Raw genomic sequence first — 20,714 nt, forward strand, 5'->3', positions numbered from 1 at the left:
CCGGTCACCAATAAAATGTATCAAATGAAATCATAAAAGAGAAAAGAAAACCAAAGTAGCAAAATAATCCTCCAACAAAAAGTATCAAAAAAAACTATTCACTCATTTGTGGGTTTTTTGGGGGGAATTGCGTGAGGCACCACAGTAGCACTCTTGTGTGGACTTGGTAGGTTTTTCCTGGGCTTATAAAGGCCAAACCCCGCCCCTTTTTGGGGCCCTACCATTATCCTGGTAAGAATGCATTTCTGTGATACCAGTAGTACCGTACTTCCTAGTATCTCCCCCCTTAACACATAATGACCCCATACACACCCCATATGTATAACAAGTAAGAAACAGGTCATTCTTAACTTAATATTTTAATCTATAAACTTTGTACACAAATATGCACAAAAAACACCAAAGACACTTAACACAATGGTATCGCCCCCTCGGGCCACATTGGATCGGCACGACCCGAAAGTGTGTTTGAATGTAGGTGTGTTGGTGATGCTTCACCAGTGTTGTCTGACAAACTGAGTTTATCATCAGTTTATAATGGTTTACCGTGAAAATAACGCCCATATTACCGCATATTTTAATTACCGTTGAGAGTGGAAATAATAAAAAGAGTGGAATAATACAGCGGTGTATTAAGAAAATGTTTTTCGCGGGGATGTGAATCCTCTCTACTCTATTTGGCCTATCGAAGGGCGCCACCCTGTGACGGCAAATGGGCAGAGGATCAAGCCACATAGCCACCGGTGAACTCCTTCTCTGGATTCTCTGCCTAAAGATCAAGGCGTGTTGCCATGTGTGAAGAATCATTATTTCCTATAAGGTTGAAGAGAGAGACCCCTGGCCTGTAACCTAGTCAAGATCAATGGTCTGGCCTTTGATGTTGAGCATCTATCAGCTGATCAAACTACATCTTCTGCTTTCTTCAGTAAAGGCTTCACAACTGTTATTAATTCATCTTCTGTGGATCCTGCTGAATCTGTCAGAAAAGAGAAGAAATGACAACAATTTGCCATAGAAATGACTTTTACAAAGTATCATCAATAGAGTTATACATTGATTCATTTTATACATGAATGTTAATTATATCTCTGAATTCTTTTAAAAGTGTCACTGAGGTGCACAAATGATAGTTTGGAACACTCAAGGATCGTTTTTGTTGTTTACAAAAACTTCAGGACAGAAATCTCTCTGTGTTAGAGCTTCAAAACACAGTTTTAACAGTGAAAGTTTATATAAATTGTGATTTGTTAACTGATTTCTATTTGTTCTGCTCTGTTCCATAAGCGGTGTCTGTTTAAACAATCATTTTGTTCATGAAAAATGTTGGTTCCACAAAATGGAAATTTTGTCGTCATTTAGCACACACTTTCATCCAAAGCCGTCCAAACTCTCACTCACCCTCATATTGTTCAGTGCAGTATAAATGTCTATGCTCTGCTAAACACAAAGGAAGATATTTGGAAGAATGTCAGTAACCAAACAGATCTCATTCCTCGTTGACTCCCATAGTATTTACATGTCCTACTACGGTAGTAAATGGGGTCCAAGAACTGTTTGGGTATTGACATTCTTCCAAATATCTTCTTTTGCGTTCAGCCCCAGCTCCATCTCAGGCAATTCCGTCACCACCCAATAGAAAGGCGACCATCTGACCATCCCAACTCAGACCATTCCATACCCAACCAAGAGCAAAGACGGACTACTTGACACATTAATGCTAAAGTTACAATACTTGGTATATAATGCTAAACTTGCATCATGTGACAGCAGTTTGAAGTTAAAGCTGCACTCAGTGCCCCTGATAGAAGGTTACTGGGGGGTGTTGGTTGTGGTTGGAGGTGGGTTCATTTTGTTGGGGCTGTGTGGGTCTGGTTTGGTCTTGTTTTGTGGTCGATATCGGACAGCAGGGGAATAAAGTCACATTGACTGTTCCTCTGTTCTCGATCGCACGGTTTTGGCGGGTGGGGCTTCATGGCAGGTGCGCTCTCCCTGGTCTTCGCGTGTGTTTGCTCTGTGGCTTTTGGTCGGTGCACTGAGTGCAGCTATGACACGTCAGAGGAGATCTGGCCCTCCCGGCTGAGCCTGGTTTCTCCCAAGGTTTTTCTCTCTCCATTTATTCATCATCTGGGTTTGGGTTCCTCGCCACAGCAGAACAGTGTTGGCTTGCTCAACAGGAGACTGCATTTATTTATTATTTATTAGATATTATTTATTAGAATGATCTTGCTTGGTCTATAAACACCATGCAATGTGGTGTGTTTTACCATTCTGTGTTTCTTATTTGCTCCTGTAAAGCTGCTTTGAAATAAATTGACTTGAATACACTATATCAACTAACGGAGAGAATCTTCTGCATTTAATACCTACTCTGTTCAATAAAACACACTATAAAAGTGTAAAAATAGCCCAACATGTCTGGTTCAGACTAGTCACAGCCTCAGACCGTTGGCTTTACATCTTTTCTGGAAATGACCACTGAGGTCATCGCACAAACTCTTATTAAAGGTCCCTAAATCAGAGATTACAGAGATGACCGAAGCTTAACATCACCCTTAAAAGCGTTGTCAATGTGGATATTTCTCTTAAATAAAAGCATGGATTCGCTTCAGAAGACCTTTGTTAAGACCACAGAGACGTGTCAAGCAGTTCTTTGATAGATGGATGTACTTTTGGAGCTTCAAAAAATCAACACCCGTTCACTCCCATTCTACCGCTTAGAAGTAAAAGGATAAGTGGTGTTATAACTCAGACTGCATTATTCTTCAAGAAGAAAGTCATACTCAGTCAGGATTCCTTGAGGGGGAGACTAAACATGGGGAAATTTTGAATTGCTAGTAAGAAGTGTTTGCTGTCCTACATTCTTCAAACTGTCTTCTTTTGTGTTCATCAGAACAAAACAAATGATAAAGTAATTCTTCCTACTATGGTCAATGGGTGTTGTGATCTGTCTGGTTATAAACATTCTTCAGAATATCTTTCTCTGTGTTCATCATAACAAAGATATTTATACACATTTGGAAGGTTAGGAAATGATGACAGCATTTTCATTTGTGGGTGAAGTATCACTTACACATGAATCAATTTCAGAAAATGTAAAGAGAAGATAACAACAGAATACAAGTAAAATAAATACAACACTTGATATACAAACATGTCATTTTTATCACATTAACTTGAGCTTTACTTACCCCTGACCAAAACTTTCAACTGAATAACCTCAACAGTAGATGAAGCACCTGCTCTCACATCACCAGTCTCCATTTCAGTTTCAATCTCTGGAGGAACAGAATGTTCAGACTCTTCTGATTCTTTCCTCTCTTTATCTACAGCGATATAAAGAAGAAAAAAACAGAGAAGAACTTCATATCCAAACACTTCATATCATCCACTGGATCCTATCATCTGACTGTAGTTCAGTGACATCAGTGTTCAGAGTTACAGAATCATTCTCCATCTTTGTATCAGTCACAGCAGCACAGAGAAGAGAGAAACACATGAACATTTCAATAATATGTCAACATACATCATTATTAAACATGTTTCAGGTGTATTTACATAATTGTTTGTTCATTGTGCATTATGTGTGGGATAAAGCACAGGCAGCCAGTTGTTATCACAGAAATAAGTCCCGACAGTGTGATCAGGTCTTGTATCACATTTAAGGGATTTGTTTCGTGATAACAGCCGGCTGCTTGTACATTATCCCTCTTATTACACGGCTACTTACCACATGAGAGAAAAACTGGAATTTAAACTGGAATTGAAATTTGAAATATTTAATCAGCTCATTTTTACCAAATGCAGAGCATGCGCGAGGAAAAGCAGTTTATACTTTCGGTTTTAAGGTAAGAAACGACATTCAGAACAGGCATGTCATATATTATATTAAAGCGGCCCTAACACACGCCATGTCTGCCAATCTCATATTAATCTTGAGTACCTACAGAGTAGTATTGCATACTCTGTATCTTCGAAGTGTGTTTAGATCACATTTATAAAAGATAGATACAGCTGTACGATTTTTTCCGAAATCATACTGCCGGTGCGGGGGGGAGGGGTAGACTGAACTTAAGCATGTGCACAGCAGCGTACCCTTGCCAAAAAAACACATCACGATTAAAATATGATTAACAGTACAGCCCTAGATCAAACTAAATACTCTTTGAAGATATGAAGTATGCAATGAAAAATTAACAAAGAAAATTTTACGTACGATGTGTCAATAGACCCGAGAGTCTTACCTGTGACAATAACACTGAATTGATAGTATGACGGTCCTCCACCGGTGATGAACTTAAGGAATAATTTCAGTCGACTGCTGCTGCTGATCTTTACTTTATACAGTCCAGCGTCTTCTGTTCTGATGTTTGTGATGATGAGAGATCCAGTCTGATCATCCACCTGCAGTCTATCTCTGAGTCTCTGTTCATCAGTAAAGAGCTTGTTGTTCATACTGAATATGACTATCACTTTATCTCTAAAGCTCCACTCGATGACATCATCAGACTGGACTATATTTACACTGAAATCTAGAGTGACAGAATTCATGTTCTTTCCAGGCATTTCTTTAACTGTTACAGCAGCACATAGAAGAGAGAAACACAAGAGAAAGAAATATGAACAATATAACACTGTGTACAGGTAAAGATCATCTACATTATAAGAGCAACACAAAGGTCACAGGTTTGACATGCAGGAATCCCAAAAATACAGGAAATGTGTGACTTGAATAAGGGTGTGTTCACATATGGCATGAAGATCAGCTCTGTAATCAGTAGATCATTCTGCGAGTTTGTGTTGCTTACAGCGTGCATGTAAAAAAGCAACACCTGTAAAACATCTACATTACAAATATACTTTATTATGATGAAAACACATAAAAAGGCTTTAAGAACAGTGATGGAAAGATGCTATTTGGAAAGTTAGACAGATGACATTTTCTTGTGTTGTGGTACTTATTTTAGGAGTTAAGCGCCCTCTGGCATTCAGATGCAGCTGAATTTAACCGTACTTAGCTAACAACTGTGCATAAAAAACCCTGCCAAACAACAAATCGTGTGATGTTTATGGTAGATTAATAATGCAGCCATATTAATATATGTTTTCTACTTACAGTATCAGCTGAAGATGAAACTCACCCGTTCGTTTCTGACGTTCATAATTAATGCGGCGAAACACAAACACAACAACAACAATACACAGCAGGACACCAAACACTATTCCAACTACATCTCCTGAAGATAGACCTCCATCTGTAATGATAGAGAGAAACACTCAAGATCCTGTTAAACATACAAACATATTTCTGTCATAACAGCTTAAAACAAACATAAAAAATGTATTTTTTTTTACACGCGACAGTATTTAACTAAAAACATAAATCTTTTTCAGCGTTTTACATGACAACAGTGTTTTGTTTTATCAACACCAATGACAACTATGACATCAACACCAATGACAACGATGACATCACACGCATGCATATTATGTGTTCAGGCTTGCACGAGTACATTATTGTGTATTTCTGCTATGTGACATATTTATTAATATTTTTCCAGTAAAAAGTAGATTTACTGCACTACTATGACAAACGGAGATATAGTATTAATGCACAAGCCATAAACACACGTACACGTCGATAAAGTGTCTTAAAAGCACATTTAGCTTAAAACAGGGTATGCGTATGTGCACAGAGACGTTGTCTCTTTACAGCTCAACAGCGCCGTCCACTGGCCATGCATGCCTAATAAAGCATTTGTATTCATTTTCCCGCATCCGTATAAATGCAGATCATTTTGATAACGCTGCCGTGTGTACGTGAAACTTTTAAAAAACTCAAATGCAAGAGTTGAATTCACAACTGATATTAATATGAGAGAACTGAGATACTCACCACTGACAGAAACACTGAATGTCTTGTATTTTGTGTCTCTATTGCTGCTGATCTTTAGTTTATAAAGTCCAGTGTCTGTGGTTTTAGTGTTTGTGATGATGAGAGATCCAGTGTGAGGATCCAGCTTCAGTCTGTCTCTGAACATCCCATCAAGAACATCATCATATATTGAGCTCTTACTTTCTTCTTTATCCTCTTTAGCTATCAGAACACCATCATCTCCAAACCTCCACAGTATCAGATCATCTCTCTGTGTTTGGACATAAGTGTGTAGAGTCACAGAATCTCCCTCAATCACTGACTTCACATCACCAGCACTGATAACACTTGGAGCAACTACAAGATGGACAGAGATCAGTGTGAGATCATCTTGCTCTTGAATGGACACATCCACACAAAAGTATCCAAAATTTCCATATTTGGCTCGATGACAAAATGTTAACATGCTCTCGTACTGAGGATGGAAGGACATTGTATCATTAAAAACATAACCATTTGCATTAGGGGTGGGGAGCAAGTCCATTTTTCAAAGCATGAAATGCAGAAGACAAAGTTGATTCTGAATTGATTCACAAATGTAAAAAAAATCGATGTTACAAGAATGTGCAGATAAGGAGAGTTCAGAGAGCTCACGTGCAGATACAGAAGACCATTCACAAGAAGAAAGACAAATGGATCCAGCCCGTAAACTGAAAAATACATTTTTGGATGGTCTTTCTCCGTCTAGACTCTGTGTAGTGAATGATCGGTAGAAGCAGCGCATTTAATTCACTGCACCACAGCTGCATTTAAAATAGCGTTTTAATGTCTCAAATAGCATTTTTCCAAAATGTGTTACTGAATATTAAGACGTAAGAACAAGACGAAGATGCTGGGTGCACTGCATTAAACAAATAAAGTAATACTGCCAAAATCAAAGTTCCTTAAAGGGATACATTTCCCCAAAAGGAGTTGTTCCAAATCTGTATAAATGCCTTTTTTGTGATGAACACAAAATAAGACATTTTGAAGAAAGTAGGACAAGAAACAGTTCTGTGGTACTTTTGAACAACATTGCATTGTTTTCCTAATATGGGAATCATAATGAGGCAAAGTCTGTCTGGTTATAAGCATTCTTCCAAATAATGTTTGTGGGGAAGCAGTTTGTTGCAGCTGAATAATCAACTGAATCTTGTAAGTGTAATCGATTAAACATGTCTTATTGAGTTAAACACAGTTTTGTTGCTTTGTTTACAACCGCTGTGTCACGTGTTGCTAGTCGTCTTTGTCCTCGTGGTGGTTTTGTGTGTCATTGGGAATTATTCAAAGGCGTGTACAGCTGAATTCAATTCCCTGAATTGGACGGGTATTTAAGTGTGACTAACCACTGCGGCAGTGGTCGCTTGCAGCCCTCAATGCGTGAAGACCGAAGTGAGTAAAGACCGAAGTGAGTAAAGACCGAAGTGAGTAAAGACCGAAGTGAGTAAAGACCGGAGAGAGTAAAGACCATGGACTCTACCCGCACGACTCCACCGAGCATGGACACCGGTAAGGCACTTGAGTATTGCACCTCAGTATTAACTTTTTGCACTTCTATTTATTCTTTTCTTGTTATTTGTTATACCTTATTCACCGTTTTGACCATGTGTTTTCAAATCCCCGCTGTCACTACAACTTTTAAATCACATGTATCACATGTTTCTAATATAGAAATCTGCGCACTCTTTTAGCATCCAAAACTACCTTAATTGCATTTCCCATTGGTTTATGAAACTGCCAATCAGCAGTAAACAAAGCAGATATCATCCCAGCTTTTGGTCAACATTCCGGTCTTTCTCTTTTAGCACTTACTGAAACTTGGATAAAACAAGAGGACAATGCCACACCGGCTGCACTCTCCAATAATTACACTTTCTCCAACAGCCCACGCATATCAGGGAGGGGTGGAGGAACCGGTCTACTTATTCCTAATGAATGGAAATTCAAACAGCTGACACCCTCATGCGATAACATTGCCATCAATGCTGGTACTGTCATCCACTCTGGTGGTACTTGGAGAGTCAACATCCACCTTGAAAAATCCACAGGCAGCCGATTTCAACAACCTGACTGCGTCGTTTGACCTCAAGTGAGTCCCCACTTCAGCAAACCATAAATCTGGTAATCAACTTGATCTTATCTACACACGCTACTGCTCCACCCATCACTCCCAGGTCACCCCGCTGCACACATCAGATCATTTCCTTATCACTCTTGATCTTGACTTAACTTCTCTAGACACTACACATGCTTCCTTACTGGTTACATAACGGGGCAACCTATGATCACTATCTCCCTCCCGCTTATCCTCTGCAGTATCTGCCACTCTCCCTCCCCCTAAACAGCCCTCTCTCTTTGATGCTAACACCGCCACCCACACCCTTTGCTCCACACTAAACTCCTGCTTAGAGAGCTTATGCCCTCTTAAATCTACGCCATCTCATGCATCCCCTTCTGCCCCCTGGTTATCTGATATAATATCTCCTCCAGGCCATCTCTCCATCGGTTGTTCCCACTTTGACCCCTGTCTCCCACCACTGGTACATTTCCCACACTCTTCAAAGAGGCCCATGTTACCCCACTACTAAAATAATCTCTCTTAATCCTGCACTGTTAGAAAACTACAGACCGGTATCTCTCCTCCCCTTCATTGCTTAAACTCTTGAACGTGTTTTATGTATTCAGCTCTCATCCTTTCTCACCCAGAACAACCTCCTGGACAGCAACCAGTCTGGTTTCAAGAGTGGTCATTCCACTGAGACTGCACTGCTCTCAGTCATTAAAGCCCTGAACTGGAAAGAGCTTCCTCTAACTCATCTGTTCTTATCCTACTGGATCTATCTGTCGCCTCACTGATCTATCTCACATCCTGCTGTCCACCCTCAAGGCTATGGGTGTCTCTGGAATGGTCCTACAATGGTTCAGGTCTTACCTCTCAGGTAGGTCATATAGAATATCCTGGAGAGGTGAAGTCTCTGAGTCCCAACATCTCGACAAAGGGGTGCCTCAGGGCTCAATGCTTGGTCCGTTGCTACTTTCTGTGTACATGACATCCCTAGGCTCTGTCATTCGGAAACACAGCTTTACCTATCACTGCTATGCGGATGATACACAACTCCACCTGTCTTTCAGCCTAACGATCTGACTGTTTCTGCATAAATTTCAGCATGCCTAGCCGACATCTTGCTCTCGATGAATGGCCATCACCTGCAGCTGAACCTCGCAATAAAAGAGCTGCTTTTAATCCCGGCCAACACAAAAACTCATCACAACTTCTCCATTCAACTGGGCTCATCAACCATCACATCTTCCAGAAAGGCCAGAAACCTGGGAGTGGTGATCGATGATCAGCTTAACTTTGTAACAGTCATGAGACACTGTTCCATGTTTTTCTAAATGTAATGCCTCTCCACGGCTGAACGGGGAAACAGGGTTTTGTTTAGGAGGTCTATCACTATAGAAAGGACCAAGTGAGACTGGTTAGAGACGTGCAAGGATGGCTGTGAGTGTTTGTTAGGCTCGGCCTCTTGCTGCCAATAACCCAATTGTGAGGAACCTCTTAGGTTCAACAGCTCCGAGTAAGTTTGTATATATTTTGGTGATGGTTGTACTTGTTTATATTGTGAATTGTATATTCTTATCATGTCTTGTATGTTTGTTTAGGGGGTTTTTCATTGACAACCACATTGACATTGAGATGGACATTTCTTATGGACTATGGTTCATTTACCATCGATTTTATGGATTCTTTGCTGGATTATACATTCTTTGTTTGGATTGTTACAATGCTTGATCTCTACAGTACGGATTGGTGAACAGCTAATCTTGCTGAATGACAATGTAAAATGTAAATATCTTTCTATGTGTTCATCAGAACGAAAACATTCCTTCAGATTTGGAACAACTAAATGGCGAGTAAGTGATTAGAGAATTTTCATTTTTGGTTGAACCAACCTTTAACGCTGTATTAGGTGTATTATGATTTTGGTAAACTTCATGGAAATTTCCTGCAGCTCAGTGGTTAGAGTATGGCATTAGCAATGCAAAAGTCATGGGTACATTTCCAGGGATTACACATACTTGTACAGAATGTACTGCATAATTCAGTGCGAGTCTGCCAAATGCACAAATGTACAGTTGTGCTCAAAAGTTTACACATCAGGGGCGTCTTAACTTTTGCACTGAGCTATTTTTAGAAATGATGTTATTATCCTTTAGTGTGAACTTTGTTAACATTTCTTTAGTGAAATAACTTGCTCAGGGCAGGACTTAATTCAAAATAAACCTTTATTTTAATAAATCCTCTTATTTTTCCAAAAGTTTCAGCTTTTTCCAGATTCTGCAAGGGGTGTGTAAACTTTTGATCACAACTGTAAATGCAAGTTTCTTTTAATTGCTATTATATGGTTAGTTTAATAGAAAATTACAGAAAATATGTCAATGAGAACATCTTAGTTTATTAGGCACATAAATACTTTTAAAACACAGTATGTGAGAGTTCAGAGATATGTCAACACTAGTCTGACTCTGAGGGAAAAAGCAACACGAAGACGTGGAACATATGCAAATTAGATCATTGAGAATCTATTCTGAATCAAATCGTAAAACCAAATGATTCAATCCCTAAATTTGCATCCCCTTAAATTCAGTTAACTTTGTAAAGCAAAATCTATATATTAAACAATGACTTTAAATCAATTCATTTTCATTCTTCTTACAGTACCTGTGACATTAACTCTGAATCTCTTGTATGTTGTTGTAGCTCTGCTGATCTGTACTTCATAGGGTCCAGAGTGTTTGATTCTCATGTTTGTGATGGTGAGATCTCCAGTCTGAATGTCTGCGTGCAGTCTGTCTTTGAATGGACCATTATATCTGATACAGTTTTGAGCAATATCAACTAAAAGATCCCTGGATTCACCTTCTCCAAACCTCCACTGTATCACATCAGATGTCTGTATGACAGTGAGATCAGTGTGTAGTGTGACAGTATCTCCCTCCATCACTGACACTGACTTCACTTCATCTGCATCAACACAAAACACACCTGAACAACACAAACACAAACAGTAGTTCAGACATAGTACACACAGCGCCATCTAGCTTTCAAATGTGGCTGCATTTAACAGCAATTCATTTAGAAAATGTGCGTTCCACGATTAATCGTCTCAGCTCTTGTATTTCACAGCGTCTCTGTGTTGGCTTCAGCGTATGTTTTACGCAGATTAGTAAAAATCGAGCTTTAAGCATGACCCGTCTAAACCAGCACGGTGTAGCTTTATTTCGTGTTGCGGTGTACAGCTTTTATTTAACCCGGCAGCACATCAAAAAATGAACAAGGGGGACACGAGTCTAGCCCAAAGACTGTATAAAATAGTGTCACAGGTTTGTGAAGAGCAATTTGTTTGCCAAAAGTGGGCGGAGCCAGTCATAGCCATATTGAAAGTTCATCACTTCCGGAGGTGGGACTTCGGAGGAGCTGAGGCTAATTGGATTGGATTTGGATTGGATTCAATTTATTGTCATTACACATGTACAAGTACAATGCAACGAAATGTATCAAGAAGGAAAGACAGCATAACATGAGGAAGGTGGGGAGAAAAACAAGCGCACAGTACACATAGACAAGACTTGCAACAGGGTAAGTAATCCAGCTCAAGCTGGCGGGTCAAAGCAACGGAGGTTTGGAATCGGTCAGAGTCTGTGTTTGTGTGTGTGTCTGTATGAGGGATAAGGTCCAAAAGTCTGTGTGTGTGTGTGTGTATGATGGGGCAGGGAACGCAAGAGCATCTCAACACATTACCCTTCAGGGTTGTTTCTCCAGTATCGGCCTCGGCCAAGGCCAATCCTGTTACATGGGGTCCGAAAAGATAAGATTGCAGTTGTTTCGTCTTGAGGCGAGTAAACCGCATTCCAATTCCACGGCAACTCTCTTTGTCCATTTTGGTCTCTAGCATCATCAATTTTCCTTTCCATAGCCGTGAGCTTTTCAATATATAAACCATATTGCGATTGACCGCTCTTCCCACGGCCTCCGTTAAAACGGAGCGGCCATTGACAGCTGTTCCCGTTTTAGGAATTTTTCGATAACATTTTTTTTTCTTGCATCTTAGCTCAATCCCTTCAGGATGCATGGACGGAGGAATTAAATGAAGTGAAATGTCATATCCTTGCTCCCTTCAACATCACATCAAAGCGTCAACAATAAATGATTAATGTAAACATTGCACATTGTAAAACAAGATAAAAACATGCTTGTAAGTGGTCAGAATTGTATACGGTATTTCAAATATATGTTGTACATACTGTGAAATAGGTCTACATTCACAATAATATAAACTTAATTATCACATATTACGAGTGTTTGAATATGATCTAAAGATGTAACGATGTGCAAAAAAAAGAGAACGTGCGAAAAAGAAAATGCCATTGGTTATTTGACATGTATTATTTTATTTATTTTTACAAAAGTATTTTATTAATATCACAGAATAATTGTGACAATTCAATTTAGAATGTAGATTTTATTTTCTCTTTCATTTCTCAATTTTCGTTCTCATTTTCAAATTCAAATTCCTTTTTTTATCAGTGGGACGGGTGTGTTTGGGTTTCTGTATTACTGGGAACGTCACCAAAAACATCATATCTGTTTATGTCTTGGGGGAAAACAAACCATTCGAATGGACGTTTAATATAGGCTAAGCCTCTTGGTCTTAGCTCATTGTAATGATTATTACTGACTTTTGCTTGGTGCAATACAGAAAAGTTGTTGATTTGAAGATTAGAACATACATATTAAACTTGCAGACAGACCTGAAGCATCAGAAAACAATTTAAGTGCCTCTAGAATAACAGGTACCTGAACTTTGTTCTTCAAAAATAAACAGGTGTCATTGGCAAGCAGACTCATCTTTAAAAAGAAATCTCAACACCAATCATTTGGGAGTAAATTTAATAGCATCAAAAGCCTTATAAAAATCTAAAATTAAAATTGTAGCTTCCTCATTAATCAATCCAGGGTGATCTTAAAGGTCTAATACAAGTCGTAAATTATTATAAATATTTCTTCCTTTCATAAATCTGGATTGAGTGACAGATAGATATCTTTTGGAAAATGTATTACGATACCTTTCTCGAACTGGGGGCCCCACAGATTTTGTGGCATTTTATGAAATATTAATTATTATCAATTTTATGCTATCAAACGATTATTTTGTGTAAATAAAAATGAACGCAAACTTTAAAAACGAACAAAAATATGAGATGAGAAAGAAAAAACATTTTTATATTGAAAACAACAAACTCAATTGCATGAACGTGATATGATTTTCAAATTACTTTCCAAGTCTTGCAACCGGCCCATCACATCGTGGATGTCCGACATTTACGTAAACATGACGGATACATTCTTCAATCTATGTTTTGATAAAATTCAAAATAAATGTATTAATTAGTTACTTATTCACATTATTGCTTATTTATTTTCTATTAAGCCAGCGATTCAAAAATAAAAACTTTTAATGCAGTGCATTTTCTTAAGGGAATAAGCTGTGTTTTATTGTAGATAAGTAGTTGTCTCTGGACTCTGTATTATAGAGAAATATTAAATAACTACATATATGCATATTAAGAAGTGTATACAGAAGAATAGTGAATACAAATAAATAAATATACATAAGCAGTTGGATTTACGTCATGACAAATGAATGCATTACAAACATAAGAATCTATTGCGTAATGCTCAGGTGAAATATCAACATATGAAATACAGAACAATCAAAACCGGCAGCTATATAAAAAACCAGAGATCGCCTTTTGGGAGAGGGCCGACGGCAGTCCCCTTAGGACCCCGAATGATTCTATTGGCTGAAATAAATAACACTAATGTGAGCTTAAACTTGTCTAGTGGTGGCACTAGAGTTATTCAGTTGGTGGTACCAGCCTTTAATTTAATGGGGTGAGGTAAGAAAAAATAATCACTAAAACTTCATTGAAATGTATTTAATACATTAATACATACAGATGTGAATACAAACATTGATTATGATTTAATTATTTTATTGTACACTCACCTAAAGCATTATTAGGAAACCATACTAATACTGTGTTTGACCCCCTTTCGCCTTCAGAACTGCCTTAATTCTACGTGGCATTGATTCAACAATGGTGCTGAAAGCATTCTTTAGAAATGTTGGCCCATATTGATAGGATAGCATCTTACAGTAGATGGAGATTTGTGGGATGCACGAAGTTCCCGTTCCACCACATCCCACAGATGCTCTATTGGGTTGAGATCTGGTGACTGCGGGGGCCATTTTAGTACAGTGAACTCATTGTCATGCTCAAGAAACCAATTTGAAATGGTTCGAGCTTTGTGACATGATGCATTATCCTGCTGGAAGTAGCCATCAGAGGATGTGTACATGGTGGTCATGAAGGGATGGACATGGTCAGAAACAATGCTCAGGTAGGACGTGGCATTTAAACGATGCCCAATTGGCACTAAGGGGCCTAAAGTGTGCCAAGAAAACATCCCCCACACCATTACACCACCACCATATTTGTATTAATGAGAAATTGAACAGGTGTTCCTAATAATCCTTTAGGTGAGTGTATATGTAAACTCTCTTTCAACACTCTTCCATATAAAGCACATCTTTCTTAAAGCTACTTTCTTCCTTTATTTGTTGTGAACAAATCAACAAATCGTCAAAGCGTATAGCGTTTTATACTGAATGCATGCAGCATGTACATTTCTTGTAAATTATATGTAAATAGAAAATCAAAGTTAAAAACAGGAGACGTTATTCAGATCGACATTCTACTACACAGATATCATGGGAGGGGCTGGACTGTGTAGAAAAGGCGGGGCTGATTTTAATATTATAGAAAACACCGCTTTTCATCCTTTACGGCGTACTATGGAAGTCCAAATGGCGGAATGAACGGCGTTTCGCTATGCGTAAAAAAATGCCGTTATTAACACCATTTTTACAGCGAAAAGGTCGTAATTTACAGCGCATGCGTTACAAAACGCTGTACTTTGCAGCGTCTGTATGACTTAAACGCAGAGGTGGGTAGTAACGAGTTACATTTACTCCGTTACATTTACTTGAGTAAGTTTTTGAAAAAATTATACTTCTAGGAGTAGTTTTAAATCACTATACTTTTTACTTTTACTTGAGTAGATTTGTGAAGAAGAAACTGTACTCTTACTCCGCTACATTAGGCTACAATAAGCTCGTTACTTTTCTTTTGACCTCTTTAAAATTCTACGCGTCATTGTTTTATTTTGACAGAGAGTGAGACTTCTGCCAAAGGCTCTACCATGTGACTGTGTTTCACCAATCAAACGTAGTTGCGCAGTCTCGTCACGTGACCATACTCAATCTCAGCGGTGTTCGGCGGGACGGGTTAGTTTACAGTCGTAGCAAAACTAAAATGTCACAATCAACCATCGGCAATGCAGACACAGCCGAGGAGGAACACCCCTGGCCTCATATTGAAAGCATGTTTACTTTAATAAAAGTGCGAAACAGCAGCTACATTATGCGGTGTCTTCTGTGTCTCCCAAAACAAAAGGACATTTCAGCATTCAAAAACTCAACATCTAATTTGAGGAAACATGTAGCGGTTTGTGTTCTAAAATCGTTTTTTTTATGCTGTGGATAGACGAATGTTTGTCTTTTAGGTAACATATGTTTTAAACATTTCCTATATATATTATGTGTGGAACGGTACATGTATTTGCATTGAACCGAAATGGTATGGGCGTCACGGTTCGGTGCATACATTTAACTTACACAGAAAATAACTTACACGGTATAAAAATAAATAAAACTCGCGTGCAAATTAATTAATATAATGCAGAACTACTGTTAGATACGTGGGTTCTTTAGGGACACTTAATCTGTAGTCCCGCTTTAGCTCTGAAGCGGGCTGCGTTTGCATTGCAATGCTTTAGTATGTTGTGTGAGAGAGAGAGAGAATGACGTGGGCGCTATCGAAAAGTCACAAAGTGTTTACTTATATCTGTGTGTGTGTATGAGGCGTGGGCAATATCGAACAGTGGAAACATAAACATTTTCCATCATTTTGTTTATGCAGGACATCATTCAAACTGCAAAGTGTTGAAGTTACTGTTAAATAAAATTTTAAGGAAAACAAATATATTAATCTGAAATGTAGCAAATTAACTTTCAAATTAATTGTTATTTTAATTTAATTTAGACTTTTCAGTCATTAAGGACTCCTGTTCACTGAAAAACGATCACAGCTTCACAGCAAGAACCTTGAGAACCAACTACTGTTGAAGCTTAATAGTGACATCACTGAGTAATTCTTTTGCGAAGTTGTTTGTTTCTGCATTTTTTGTCACAAACACACACACACACACTCTCTCTCTCTCTCTCTCTCTCTCTCTCTCTCTCTCTCTCTCTCTCTCTCTCTCTCTCTCTCTCACACACACACACACACACACACACTGTATTTGTGTCTGTCTGATTGAATGCTTGTTAAAAAATAAATCAGACGTTACTCAACAGTTACTCAGTACTTGAGTAGTTTTTTAACCAAGCACTTTTTTACTCTTACTCAAGTAATTATTTGGATGACTACTTTTTACTTTTACTTGAGTCAAATTATTCTGAAGTAACAGTACTTTTACTTGAGTACAATTTTGGGCTACTCTACCCACCTCTGCTTAAACGCCGTAAAACCAGGCGTCTTCTAAACACCAGGCGCCTGTTTGATGGCGAAATATGACCCAAACGGCTTTCCATAAATGTAGAACAGATGAGCAAACAGCATCTGTCAGATCTATTGGTGGGCGATACTGTAAAAAATTTAAATGCAGGGCTAGTATTGCCGATTTCAATACAGATTCCAATACTTTTAGAAGCATTCACTTGAATGTCATGATTTATCAGATGAATTCATCATTAATATGTTAAATCTGAATACATTTTCATGACCACTAAAATATGTTGTGATTTCTGCTCTTAATTTGCCTGTAATGTTAAGCTTATTAACAATGCAGATGTTAAAACACTGGACATCGTTTAAACCAAATAAATATAAAATTTACTTATTTATTCCTGTAATAGAGTTTGCAGGCATGAACTTTGCACCAAATTATTACTGGAAAATAGTAAAAATAGCAGATTAACAGAACAGAATACTGATATATAACAAAACAATTTCTCCCTGTCCCAGGACTACTTCTCTAGCTTTAAAAAAACAGCACAAAAGTGCACAAATGTATTACAGAAGAACAAATATTTTAAAACTGCTTTTCAATTTGAAATGTTAAGACACAATAATACATCAAATTAACATGTTTCCCTTTCATTCATTTCTTTAAGTGAATTTATAAACAAAGTGCACACAATTGTTTGCTAAGTAAAGTAAATAAAGTGTTTAAATAGTACTTTGAATCTTTGGCCTTTTACCCTCAAAGGTAAACCCTTTACATCACAGTTCACAGTGTTTTTACTCACAGAGACACTTTTCTTCATCCGTTGATGCCAAACGTTAACATAACGTAAATACATTCGTTCAGTTTATAATATAAAAGTGTTGTTCAGATTAAAACAAATCACTTACCGCACACGAGTAACAAAGACACAATCATGATCTTCATTTTTCTGTGGATTCCTTCGAGTACCAATTGATTAAATGAAGATAATCGGTCATGACCCTCACTGCCCCCTTCACTGTCCCAACGAAAGGCGACAAACATCAGTAAAGATGATGATTATAAACAGACTTTTGGAGAAAACAGCGAGCAGTCCCACTTGCAGACTCATGGAAGTACAAGTGCGCATGCGCAACGTGACATATTGCCTTTAAACCGCATGCGCCATACAGAATACGTTTGTTTACTTCTGTATACGCGAACATGTGCAAACAACACGGAGATGGACTCGATTTCAATCTCTGAACATATGGTGTCTTTACAATTGTGTCTTTTCATTTACGTATTTGTATAACAGTGCTTTCTTTGTCAAAGTCACAGAGCATGTCATTGCAAAACGTCATGACATTTTGTGATACGTGTTCACATTTGAAATGACATGGTTTCTTTCTAGAAAATATTAGAGATTTTACATTTTTTTTAACGTTTTTATAATCAGTATTGTTTAGCTGTGCATTTACATGAGTACTTCTGGTATACATCAACTGCACTTCTGTTTCTTATTTATTTTTCTAGTGTTCTTCTCTTTTTCTCACATGTTTTCTCAGTTTTATTGCTGTTTTATTCTTTCTTTAAGTCTAACATGTGATCCTAAATAATTTGCATTTTAAAGATACGTCTTATTTCTCTCTGTCAATCATTTTATGTCAAGCACTTTGAATTGCCCTTGTGTATAAAATGTGCTTCATAAATAAACTTGCCTTACACACTTACTCTATTAACGAATTGTTCAAGACAACTCGGATTTCGGGATTTCCGACCTCAAACCCAGAAGTAAATGTTTTACAGCACGAAATTACATGAATAAAGTCTTTTTGTAAAGTATTTTAATAAATTACAATCAAATCGTTTCGGTCATCTTTTATATGCTCCGATGCCACGTGATTAACAGGAATGCATTGATCTCAGACATAATATCCGAGGTCTGAGTTTGAATGTTTATATTTATGACATAAAAATACGTGAAAACATCATCTGTAAGGTAAACAGGACACACATGCACAGTGTCATGGCCACATCACAAAAGCATGCATGACTTCTATTGCGTTATCTTATTTTTTAATACCAATGAAAATACAATATAACAAAATGTTTTATGTCAGGAGTGAGATATAGATTTGTATTTATAAAAAATGTTTTTTTATACAGTAAAACTAAAATATATTTTTTTATTAACGATTCTCTTCTTAAATACTTTTTCTTGTCAAAATATGTAAAGGTTAATATGTGGCACAGGATGTTATCCCAATTAAATAATTCAAAATTTTAATACAATTAAACTCAACAGTCAACATTTGTTAGACACCGTTTAGTAAAACATGTGTTTTTGTTATTTTCAACATATTTTAGCGTACTTTAAAAAATGTCTGTATTTAAGAAACACACAGAATTTTCTGAATCCGTTCAATTTATTTAGTTGTACGTTTGTTCCTTCTTTTCTTTAGTCATTCATTCATTCACTTACTACCTCCCTTCATCCCTCCCTCAGTCACATACTCACTCACTCACCCATTCTCACATCTGTGTAGAGTCTATCATACACTTGTTGAATGCACCACCACTGGGGAATCAATGGAACCTCCTCCTCTCACATGCATGAATGCACACACACTAGTTTGATGGCTTTCCTCTTGAATGTTAATGAAGATGTGCAGGTGCATGCTGCAAAACACAAACAACACAGTAATAGTTTGCTTTTATTATCTAACAGCTCTGAGAAATTAAATATTCTTACCATCAGCATGCAGATATTTAACTAAGGCCTAGTCCTGGCGTAAGCGAAGCCTTATCTGTGAAACCAGGCAATAATAGTACACAGTAAATGTTGTCAAGCAGCTTCTTCTACAATCTTGAGGCAAATGTTGTATTTGAAAAGTATTTGTTTATAAATTATGTTAAAATATAAATATGATGGGTTGTGTCACAGTTATGTCACATGTCAGAGTCTGTATATTTTTGTCATTTATTCCCAAAGTCAAACTCAGAGCAACTTCACAATGTTTCTGTAGGTGGCGCTGTACTGCACACTCTGTGGACAGCTTCCAGAGCACTTCTCAGTTTGTACATTGTGATATCTTTTGTTGTGTTACACTTTTGAAAATAAAGCCGACAACACAGTCTTTGGAACTGGGCGAGAAGAGCCTGTTTATTGGAAATAAATAAAGATATTTGTTGTTCTTTTTCATTAATTGAAGTGTTAAAAGTGTTCACATTTCAATAGCATGTGTTGTAATATTAATTCTGGGAATTCAGCAAACATCTAAGTGTTGTTCTATGAACTACAGGACAGGACACACACTTTGAAGTTGAGATAAATTGCTGGATGTTTAATGAATATATGTTAAAAGGTTTGGATACAATTATAGCAGATGCCCTGATAAACATAATAGAGGAAAAGGTAAATAAAGTGTCAATAAAACAAAGTGCAAATTTACACTTCAATTACGAGAAGAGTTACAATTAATTACAAGTAGTGTGTTACAAGTTGTTTGGAAACAAAAAAAATAATAAAAACAACAAAAAGAGTTAAACAAGTCACCATCAACAAAACATCATTGAAGAAACAATAAACGTAATAATAATAATAATATTTCACAGTGAATTGTAACCAAATATATTCAAAAAGAAGCACGGGTCTAATGTTTTATGGGTGTCCAGTCATCATCAGATGAGGAAGACGAGGACACTTCATCTCAAAATGGTATTTGGATAAACGTTCTCAATCACAAAGTCTCTTAGTTCCTCAATTCTTAACATCCCTAAAGTCAGATTCAGCTTCAGAAAAAGAAAGAGACTCAAACACAATGTTATAATGTCACTGGTTGTTAGACTTTCTTAAGATAAATTAAAGGAAGTTGGTAGGAATGGTCCTATGTGGAGTTCTTTACTCGTGTAAACCCTGAACAAGCATCTCACATTCATATATTACCATGTGATGTGTTGAATGGCATGAATGTTATCTAGCAGTGTAAGAGAAGTATTACAATATTTATTTCTGTATTGTGGTGTCATGACGTGACATTTGTGACCATCTCCAATGTTTCTAGTTGCTTATTTTTCTTGCATCCGCCTTATTCTCCAGTCCTAAAGCCTGAATACACAGCATGA

At 37.5% G+C, this 20,714-nt stretch overlaps 1 protein-coding gene across 1 annotated transcript; it reads right to left on the reverse strand.

The window, feature by feature from the left end:
* Positions 1-340: 340 nt before the first annotated feature.
* Positions 341-17,723, reverse strand: LOC130429789 (uncharacterized). The gene is made up of 7 exons (XM_056758575.1): positions 17,516-17,723; positions 10,635-10,958; positions 5,894-6,229; positions 5,139-5,252; positions 4,242-4,571; positions 3,189-3,323; positions 341-976 (listed from the first exon to the last, which is right to left on the reverse strand). The coding sequence occupies exons 1-7, from the start codon at positions 17,649-17,651 to the stop codon at positions 900-902; spliced, it is 1,452 nt and encodes a 483-aa protein (XP_056614553.1). The 5' UTR covers positions 17,652-17,723; the 3' UTR covers positions 341-899.
* Positions 17,724-20,714: the final 2,991 nt, after the last annotated feature.

The sequence above is a fragment of the Triplophysa dalaica genome, chromosome 10 (genome assembly GCF_015846415.1).
Source record: "Triplophysa dalaica isolate WHDGS20190420 chromosome 10, ASM1584641v1, whole genome shotgun sequence".
Taxonomy (NCBI): Eukaryota; Metazoa; Chordata; class Actinopteri; order Cypriniformes; family Nemacheilidae; genus Triplophysa; species Triplophysa dalaica.